The sequence below is a fragment of the Malus domestica genome, chromosome 17 (genome assembly GCF_042453785.1).
Source record: "Malus domestica chromosome 17, GDT2T_hap1".
Classification (NCBI taxonomy): Eukaryota; Viridiplantae; Streptophyta; class Magnoliopsida; order Rosales; family Rosaceae; genus Malus; species Malus domestica.
The window spans coordinates 11,140,786-11,151,504 of NC_091677.1; the positions used below are offsets into that span (position 1 = coordinate 11,140,786).

General features: G+C 46.6%; 1 protein-coding gene across 1 annotated transcript; it reads right to left on the reverse strand.

Moving 5' to 3' along the window:
* Window positions 1-996: 996 nt before the first annotated feature.
* On the reverse strand, window positions 997-4,899 carry LOC139193355 (uncharacterized). Its single transcript, XM_070816349.1, has 3 exons — window positions 3,917-4,899; window positions 2,320-3,349; window positions 997-2,259 (listed from the first exon to the last, which is right to left on the reverse strand). The coding sequence occupies exons 1-3, from the start codon at window positions 4,897-4,899 to the stop codon at window positions 997-999; spliced, it is 3,276 nt and encodes a 1,091-aa protein (XP_070672450.1).
* Between the last annotated feature and the right edge of the window lie 5,820 nt (window positions 4,900-10,719).

Consider the following 10,719-nt stretch of genomic DNA (forward strand, 5'->3'; position numbering starts at 1 on the left):
ACACCGAAGGCACACTTGGCAGGATTCATCTTGAGGTTGTGCTGTCGCATACGGAGGAAAGCCTGTCGGAGATCGTCCAGATGTGTCTGTCGGCGTTTAGATTTGACGACAACATCGTCGATATAAACTTCGACGATGGTGCCAATTAAATCATGGAAGATGGTGTTCATCGCCCGTTGGTACGTGGCGCCGGCATTCTTGAGGCCGAATGGCATGACAACCCATTCGTAAATGCCGAGTGCCCCCGGGCAACGGAAAGCAGTTTTGTGCACATCGGCTTCGGCAATAAATATCTGGTTGTATCCGGCATGTCCATCCATAAAGGATAAGATCGCATGATTCGCCGCGGCATCGATTAACAGATCTGAAATCGGCATTGTATACTCATCTTTGGGCGTTGCCAGATTCAGATTTCGAAAATCGGTGCAGATGCGCAGTGCACCACTTTTCTTTAATACAGGAACAATATTTGCCAACCATTCGACATATCGAGCTGTCCGAATGAACCCGGCTTTCAAAAGCCGAACCAGTTCGTCCTTGACACTAAGTTGTACGTCAGTCGAGAATCGACGAGGTGGCTGTCGGAAAGGCTTGAATCCGGGCTTAATACGTAATTCATGCTCGACTAAAGCACGATCTAAGCCGGGCATTTCATGATAACTCCAAGCAAAACAATCTTTGAATTCCGTAAGCAAGGCCCGCAACTCGTCCTTCATTTGTTGAGGAAGTAACGCACTAATAAACAAAAGTCGTGGGTCATCAGCCGTCCCAACATTAATTTCTTCCAACGGGTCCTTAACAAGAGGCCGATGATCTTCGAGCTCGGCCGGGGCGGCTCGAATTTTATCAAAAGATAATACAGGCCCATTATCTCCCTCAGCAAGGAATTCGACGAGGTTGACGCCCGAATTTGGTTGTTTAGATATCGTATACCAATGGGCCAGCAGTCGTTCCATAGTAGATGAAACCGCGGCCCTACATGCTTCCCGATCGGCGTCAAACATCGGTTTCGGGGAGAAAGTTAGCTAATCCGAGTCTCGCCGAATCCTGCTGGACAGTCTCGGCGCCAACCTCGATAGCTTTCTGAACGGAAATCCGAGTCGGCCGTCCTTCTTCATTGAAGCCTTGCAACGTAATATAGCCGACGTGATCGTCATAATACCGTGCTTGAATCATATTGGCTTCGAAGGGCTGGCTATCGGCCGGATGAACAGTGACCGATTTGCCGTCCCAAAAGACAAGAACTTGGTACAATGAAGAAGGAATACAGCTGGTTTGATGAATCCAATCTCGGCCGAGCAGTGCATTATACTCGGTTTTGGAATCAACCACAAAAAAGGCGGTCATATGGGTGCGACCGGCAATATTCACAGTTAACGGAAGCACGCCTTTGGTGTGGGACTTGTCGCCGACAAAACTGCTCATTGTGATCCCTGACGGAATAAGTTCGTCATTTGAACGGCGTAAGGCCTTCATGATGTTCAGGGGCATGATATTGACAGTAGCTCCACAATCGACAAAAACTTTAGAAACCGGATATCCCTCGATGTGTGCCGTTACATACAATGGCTTTAAATGGTGAAGCTTGGCAGATGATAAACGAGGGAACAATTCGGCCAAAGCAGCCTTTAGACTATCATCTTTTGTTGGCTCGCCTTCAGCAATTGATACAAAATCCACATGGCCGGGTTCCTCAGCAACCACATCTCCATCGAGGAAATTTGGTTGAGCCGTGCTTGATTGAAAATCAGCAGGTAACACATGAACCATACTGATTTCCATATTATCCAAGACTGACGGGCCCAACTGGTCGAGACCTTCCTCGTTCGGTTGGTCAGCGACTTCGTAGTCAGTTATCGTCAGAGTCAGACAATGAGATTCTTCCGTCCCTTCTTCAATAATGTCACTCGGCGGAGCCGCTTCGGCCACTTGTTGGTTCTGCGTGACCGCCTCAGGTAAGGTCGAGATTGACAATGAACTTGGGGTCAAAACCTGAACCTGCTCCTGGTAGTGTAGCCGAGCATCCCTAGTGTCAAGATAAGCATCCAGACGGGCAATACGTGCGATTTCATCGGTCGTAAGGCCGAAGAGAGAAACCGCCGAAAATACTTCAAAGTGATACCGTAAATACTGAAGGTCCTCCAGCGAGAAAGGAAGGTCGGCTGCATTGATATCGATGTACGGGTCGACTTCAAACCCAAAAACACGAGCTTCTCGTATGTGCTGGAACCTTGCTTTCAATCCGGGGTCTGAGGTCTTCTGGATGATTCGCTCGGCATCCGGACAAGTCAGGATCAGATCAATGGTGTCCTGGCATGCCTTCGGCAAACCATACAGATCGTTGGCCGAATGACTCTTATGAAATTCTCGCATATACTCTAAAGACTCCCCAAGGAACGGGGGATGCAAATTCCGTCTAATTTTGACCAAAGGCTCTTGTGTAACTAGCGGGGATAATTTGCTTTCGGCCTCTTGCCTGAAATGTTCAAGGCGTGCCTTCATTTCCCCTGGTCGAATAAGAAGTTTGTTCCGTTTATCAGCTTCTTCAAACATGGTCTCGACGTCTTGATCGACCAGCCGTTTCCCCTGAGCCAACTCTGTCATAATTGCTGGAGGTGGTCGCTCCTCATCATTGGCAACTGTATCCTTCGGCCGCCACTTAGGGGCCGAAGTTTCTTGGGCTGCTTGTCGGCGAGCCATGCAATCTATCCGTTGATGCCGGCGTTTCTGAGATTTGGACAACGCGGTATAGACGCCCTTCGAAGAATGGTATGTATACCAACGTTGATCTCTAGGCTCAGGAGGCTTGAAGGTCTTTTGACTCCGTGATGATCCTGAACTGCTAGAATTACGCTTATAGTAATCATCGTCATAAAATGAAGCATCAAAATCGAGGCGCCGCCTGACCGGGGGTGTCTCTTCCATCCGTACTTTAGGACCGAGCCTCCCAAAAACCCCATGATGTTGGTCTTCATTGGCTATCTTTTGCCGAGTTACGGCCACGGGTTGCGAAGAAGGTTTCTCTTCTGGTTCACTGTCGACCTTCGTTTTACATTTCCTGCACAGAACCGCTGTCCCACTATCTTCATCGACGCTATACTCCGTCATAGATTTGACAATAGCGGGCCCCGTTAAGGCCGCAGATGGTTTATTTGAACGCGAATCGGCCATGAACCGTGGCCGAACATTCTGATTCCGCGGGCGTTGTGTCTCAACCACTTCAGCCTTGCCTTTCCCTTTGTCCTTGGGTAGGTACGCGTCGACCATATTTACTGTTGCCGTGGGGAACGGATCAGTATCAACACTCATCCTCTTCTCGGGGAACTTCAGTTTGCCATTATCAATCCAGCTTTGGACGTTATCACGAAATACGACGCAATTGTTTGTCGTGTGTTTGCTCGAATTGTGGTATTTGCAATACACCTTTCCTTTAAGCTCCTCGGCCTTAGGAATGTTATGACCAGGCCGAAGCTTAATGATTCTTGCTGATAACAGTTGGTCAAAAATTGCGTCAGCCTTGGTAATATCAAAAGTATAAACCTTTGACGGTTTTGATGTTCCTTCAGTGGCCGAGCGACTTTTGGCTTCTCTAGAATCAACCTGAGTCAATGCCTTGCAAATGTATGGTTTATCTATTACTATCTCAGCCGCATCCACACTAACACATTCATCCTCGGTTGATGCATAATTGACAGTAGGGTTCTTGTAAATCGTTCCCCGAGTTGGAGTCTTCGAAGTCTTTTCCTCGCGGAGCAAATAATCGTACTGCTCGACATGCTGGGCCAATTCGTACATATCCTGAAAATTTGCCCCCAAGAATTTCTTTTTGTATTCGACGTCAAGACCATTCAAAGCAAGCCTGACAAATTCGACTTCGGGTAAGGGCACTCGGCACCAATTCCTAGCCGATTTAAACCTAGTAAGATAATCCATTGGTGACTCATCAGATGCTTGAGCCATCCGTGCTAATGAAGAAACTGACATCTCCATCCCCGGCCGATAAAATTGCTCGTGGAACTTCTCGACCAACTCCTCCCAGTTTTGGACGGAATTAGGCGGGAGATTGATGTACCAGGCAAATGCCGAGCCGGTCAATGAAAAATTGAACAGCCGTAACTTGTGGAAATCACTATTCACATCTCCACATTGCGCGGTGAAACGAGCCACGTGCTCCAACGAAGACAGGGACGATTCACCAGCAAAAAGACTAAAATCTGGGATCTTGAAGCCCTTCGGGTATCCAAACGTCTCCACGTAAGCTGGGTACGGATGAATAAACTTGGGAAACTTCGGCCCTTTCTTCATAGCCGAGTCGATCATCCGCTGAACTTCGGTCATATCAACAGATGCTGCTTCGACCCTTTGGTCGGTCCCGTCTGACCTACTGTTCGACCCTCCTCCCTTCTCCAAGTTAATTGTTTTGAGCGGGGCAGGAATAGGTTCGGCCGGTACAATCGGTACCGGGTTGTTTCCTGGTAAACAATGTTGGCGAAGCTCGAAAGGCCTGCTACCACCAACTTGACTGACCAGTATTTCAAGCAACCTGGTCTGTCGATCATTGGAACTGAGTATCGCATCATGCAGCTTGTCAATGCCTCGACTAAACGTCTGCTCGACTGACCGAGACTGCTCGTCCAATCGCTTTCGAAGAAACGACCTTGTTGGTGGATCAGATCCTTCACCACCATCCTCGTCACACTCTTCCACTATCCCTTCAGCGAGAACACAGGTGTTCCTGTTAGGGATTTCTGGACCGCGGAGTTGACTGCCGAGATTAACTTCTCTCTCTCGGCGGGTCGCACTCGTGGACTCAGGTGTCACGGCGCTATGGGGATTCTGCGCCTGTGGCACACTTTGTCCCGCGCTTTGATTCGGCAAATCAGCTATCGACTTTCCCATAGTGGTTTTCTTTTTTACCGATCGTGTTTCAATTGGCATGAACTTCGTAATTTAGCACTAGATCCCACCGGGCGTGCCAAAATGTTGACCCTAGAAATTACAAAGCCTACGTGGCGCGCAGGCCGAATATATTCTAAGCTAACTACGTCCTTCGGTGATTGCGGGGCGTGCCAACTCGTCGGCCGAGGCTCGGCCGAGGAGTAAATTTGATGATGCTGCGTTGGGTCGCGCTACTGACTTCTGCGTCTTGCGATTGCGGCCGAGAAAGGAACGTGTCTCGGCCTCTTGGGTTCTCGAGCCTGAAGACAAGGCTGCTATTTCTTACAAAGTTCACGAACCGAATTCGGCTTGCAATGTGCCGAATGTAATAACTGTAACACCTCACCTCGCCGAGAAGGCTAATGAGATGACCTCGACCAACAAGGATTCGAAAACCCTTCTCGACCGAGACTTGGATAGGCAATCGACCGTTCTCGCCGCAGTGCTGTTGATGCCAACGGAAGATACTGCGAGACCGACCGACTCTACGGTGACAGAGCTATCTATGCCGACTTAAGATATCACCGGTTGCTTCCACAGTGCTGTTGATGCCAACGGAAGATGTGTCAGCGAAAAAGGAAAAGAAAAAGATCTCAAGTTGTGAGAGTTTGCGCAGGGCAATTTTTGTGTTGATTTGCAGGGGCTTTTTCCATTGCTGAATGTCTTGTATTTATAGTAGCAGAACACCGAGCCCGAGTTCTAATCCTATTCGAACTAGGTTTCCCTCTCCGGATTAACGTTACCTCAATCAGTCCTATCTCTGCTAGGACTACGAATCTAGTCCTTAACTGAGCCGGATTCGCCTTCTAGTTTTACTGATCTCGTCGAGGGTCCCTATTGTATTAGGACTCGACTTGCACTCTGATTTAACCGATCTAGGCCTAGAAGCCCATGAGCTGAACGCCCCCATGACTCTCTCGCCGTACGTCTTCCCGGGCCGAAAGTGATCCCTCCCTCGGCCCAAACTGTTATTTTGGGCCCAAACAGGTACCCATGAGCTAATGTTGCGTGTGGGAAGTGGGTGATTGAACAGTAAGATTCATGTGCTTTCTACTTCACTAGAAATCTTCGGCAGAATGCCCATAATTTCCGCAAAGCTGAGTGTGCGTGTGACAGGTGCTGACAAGGCTGGAAAAGTAGGTGCCTCTTCGATTTCTGAGATCGGCCCTCGTGGTCTCTGAACAGCCTAGCTTTTGATAAAGCAAGCGCCTCTTCGATTTCTGAGATCGGCCTTCGTGGTCTTTGAGCAGCCCAGCTTTTGAGAAAGCAAACGCCTCTTCGATGTCTGAGATCGACCCTTGTGGTCTCTGAGCAGCCCAACTTTTAAGAAAGCAAACGCCTCTTCGATTTCTGAAGCTCCGTCGAGTGCAGATTTTTATAGAGTCTGGCATTAAGTTCCAAAGCACACTTGAATCTCTACCAGTAGAAGCTCCATTCTTGCACTTCTAAGATCTTGATTTGTCCGACCTCTTATCTCTTCAACACCTTTGAAAATGTCTGGCCCTTCCGACCGTCGTTTTGACTTGAACCTTGTTGAAGAGGCAGCCGCGCCTTCTCCAGACAACATATGGCGCCCATCCTTCGTCTTCCCTACTGGTCCTCTTACCGTTGGGGATTCCGTGATGAAGAATGATATGACCACTGCGGTGGTGGCCAAGAACCTTCTCACTCCCAAAGATAACAGACTACTTTCCAAACGGTATGATGAGTTGGCTGTTAAGGATTCTCTGGCTCTCAGTGTTCAGTGTGCAGGTTCTGTGTCTAATATGGCCCAACGCCTATTTGCTCGAACCCGCCAAGTTGAATCATTGGCGGCTAAAGTGATGAGTCTCAAACAGGAGATTAGAGGGCTCAAGCATGAGAATAAACAGTTGCACCGGCTCACACATGACTATGCTACAAACATGAAGAGGAAGCTTGACCAGATGAAGGAATCTGATGGTCAGGTTTTACTTGATCATCAGAGATTTGTGGGTTTGTTCCAAAGGCATTTATTGCCTTCGTCTTCTGGGGCTGTACCGCGTAATGAAGCTCCAAATGATCAACCTCTGATGCCTCCTCCTTCTAGGGTTCTGTCCAATACTGAGGCTCCGAATGATCCCCCTCCGATGCCTTCTCTTTCTAGGGCTCTACCGACGGCTGAGACTTCTCCTAAGCAACCTTTGTGAAGGCTCCCTCATGTTTGTTTATTTTGACTCATGTATATGTACGTATTTGTAACTTATCGGGGATATCAATAAATAAGCTTTCCTTCATTTCAATGTATTGTGTTAAATACACCAAAGCCTTCTTCGCTAAGTTCTTTGAATTTTCTTTTGTTGAAGCTTGTATGTTGAAGCTTTGTGAGTGGAGCATGTAGGTTGAGGTAGCGTTCCCTTAATTTCCCGAGGGAAGAAAACTTCTCGGTTGGAGATTTGGAAAATCCAAGTCACTGAGTGGGATCGGCTATATGAATCTTAGAACGCCATTGTGCTCGGTCGTGTGTCATGTCCTCCGTTAGATCCAAGTACTCTAAGTCTTTTCTTAGAGTCTCTTCCAAAGTTTTCCTAGGTCTTCCTCTACCCATTCGGCCCTGAACCTCTGTCCCATAATCGCATCTTCTAATCGAAGCGTCAATAGGCCTTCTTTGCACATGTCCAAACCACCGTAACCGATTTTCTCTCATCTTTCCTTCAATTTCGGCTACTCCTACTTTACCCCGGATATCCTCATTCCTAATCTTATCCTTTCTCGTGTGCCCACACATCCAACGAAGCATCCTCATCTCCGCTACACCCATTTTGTGTACGTGTTGATGCTTCACCGCCCAACATTCTGTGCCATACAGCATCGCCGGCCTTATTGCCATCCTATAAAATTTTTCCTTAAGCTTCAGTGGCATACGGCGGTCACACAACACGCCGGATGCACTCTTTCACTTCATCCATCCAGCTTGTATTCTATGGTTGAGATCTCCATCTAATTCTCCGTTCTTTTGCAAGATAGATCCTAGGTAACGAAAACGGTCGCTCTTTGGTATTTCTTGATCTCCGATCCTCACCCCTAACTCGTTTTGGCCTCCATTTGCACTGAACTTGCACTCCATATATTCTGTCTTTGATCGGCTTAGGCGAAGACCTTTAGATTCCAACACTTCTCTCCAAAGGTTAAGCTTTGCATTTACCCATTCCTGAGTTTCATCTATCAACACTATATCGTCTGGGAAAAGCATACACCAAGGAATATCATCTTGAATATGTCCTGTTAACTCATCCATTACCAACGCAAAAAGGTAAGGACTTAAGGATGAGCCTTGATGTAATCCTACAGTTATGGGAAAGCTTTCGATTTGTCCTTCATGAGTTCTTACAGCAGTCTTTGCTCCTTCATACATATCCTTTATAGCTTGGATATATGCTACTCGTACTCCTTTCTTCTCTAGAATCCTCCAAAGAATGTCTCTTAGGACCCTATCATACGCTTTTTCCAAATCTATAAAGACCATGTGTAAATCCTTTTTCCCATCTCTATATCTTTCCATCAATCTTCGTAAGAGATAGATTGCCTCCATGGTTGAGCGCCCTGGCATGAACCCGAATTGGTTGTCCGAAACCCGTGTCTCTTGCCTTAATCTATGCTCAATGACTCTCTCCCAGAGCTTCATTGTATGACTCATTAGCTTAATACCCCTATAGTTCATGCAATTTTGTACGTCGCCCTTATTCTTGTAGATAGGCACCAAAGTGCTCGTTCGCCACTCATTTGGCATCTTCTTCGTTTTCAAAATCCTATTGAAAAGGTTAGTGAGCCATGTTATACCTGTCTCTCCCAAAACTTTCCACACTTCGATTGGTATATAGTCTGGGCCTACTGCTTTTCTATGCTTCATCTTCTTCAAAGCTACAACCACTTCTTCCTTCCGGATTCGACGATAAAAAGAGTAGTTTCTACACTCTTCTGAGTTACTCAACTCCCCTAAAGAAGCACTCCTTTCATGTCCTTCATTGAAAAGATTATGAAAATAACCTCTCCATATGTCTTTAACCGCGTTCTCTGTAGTAAGAACTTTTCCATCCTCATCCTTGATGCACCTCACTTGGTTTAGGTCCATTGTCTTCTTTTCCCTTGCTCTAGCTAGTTTATAGATATCCAATTCTCCTTCTTTGGTATCTAGTCGCTTATACATATTGTCATAAGCCGCTAACTTAGCTTCTCTCACAGCTTTCTTCGCCTCTTGCTTCGCTTTTCTATACCTTTCACCATTTTCATCGGTCCTATCCTTGTATAAGGCTTTACAACATTCCTTCTTAGTCTTCACCTTTGTTTGTACCTCCTCATTCCACCACCAAGATTCCTTTTGGTGTGGGGCAAAGCCCTTGGACTCTCCTAATACCTCTTTTGCTACTTTTCGGATACAACTAGCCATGGAATCCCACATTTGGCTAGCTTCCCCCTCTCTATCCCACACACATTGGGTGATTACTTTCTCTTTGAAAATGGCTTGTTTTTCTTCTTTTAGATTCCACCATCTAGTCCTTGGGCACCAACAAGCAATGTTGATTAGCCACACTCTCTCCTGGTATAACTTTGCAATCCTTACAAGTTATACGATCCCCTTTCCTCATTAGAAGAAAATCTATTTGTGTTTTTGACGACCCACTCTTGTAGGTGATTACATGTTCTTCTCTCTTCTTAAAGAAGGTGTTGGCTAAGAAGAGATCATATGCCATTGCAAAATCCAAGATAGCTTCCCCATCCTCGTTTCTCTCCCCAAAACCATGGCCACCATGAAAACCTCCATAGTTGCCTGTCTCCCTGCCCACGTGTCCATTTAAATCTCCTCCTATAAACATCTTCTCCGTCTGAGCAATTCCTTGCACCAAGTCTCCAAGGTCTTCCCAAAATTTCTCCTTCGAACTCGTATCCAACCCTGCTTGAGGTGCGTACGCACTAATCAGATTGATAAGTTCTTGTCCTATTACAATCTTGATTGCCATGATTCTATCTCCTACCCTCTTGACATCTACAACATCTTGTGTCAAGGTCTTGTCCACGATGATGCCAACACCGTTTCTCGTTCTATTTGTGCCCGAATACCAAAGTTTAAACCCTGAGTTTTCTAGATCCTTTGCCTTACGACCAACCCACTTAGTTTCTTGTAGGCACATAATATTTATCTTTCTCCTCACCATAACTTCGACTACTTCCATAGATTTTCCCGTTAAGGTTCCTATATTCCACGTTCCTAAACGCATTTTGCTCTCTTGAACTCTACCCTTCTGTCCTAGCTTCTTCACCCTCCCCCGTCTAATAGGATCAAAGTACTTCTTTTGTATGTCCCGTGTAAAGTTGATAGGAGCATATGCTCCCAAACAACTTTGAGTGGAGTCGTTCGAAAAGAAGTTTCTATGGCCCCCTTGCTCATTTAACACTGCATTCGGGTGCCGATGGAGATACAGCGACCCTTGCTCACTTATCACTGTGCTCGGGCCACACAGCGCGCCACTTACGGGTGGCGCCCTAGCTTTAGCGCAATTTCGTTCTTGATTCATTTTCATAAGGATTCGACGTAATTATGGAGTGCCGGCTGTCGACTACCTGACGCCCTCCCCCTCCTCCTTTATCTGGGCTTGGGACTGGCAATGTAAGATAAACTTACATAGGCGGAGTTCCTGTGGGATCAAATACAAAAGAAAAATTATTAAAGAATCAGACAAAATAAACAAAACAAAGGAAAAGCCCAGATCTGAGAGGTGTCGGTATTGAACATTGTTTTACATAAGATTAAGCAATAAGAAAGGA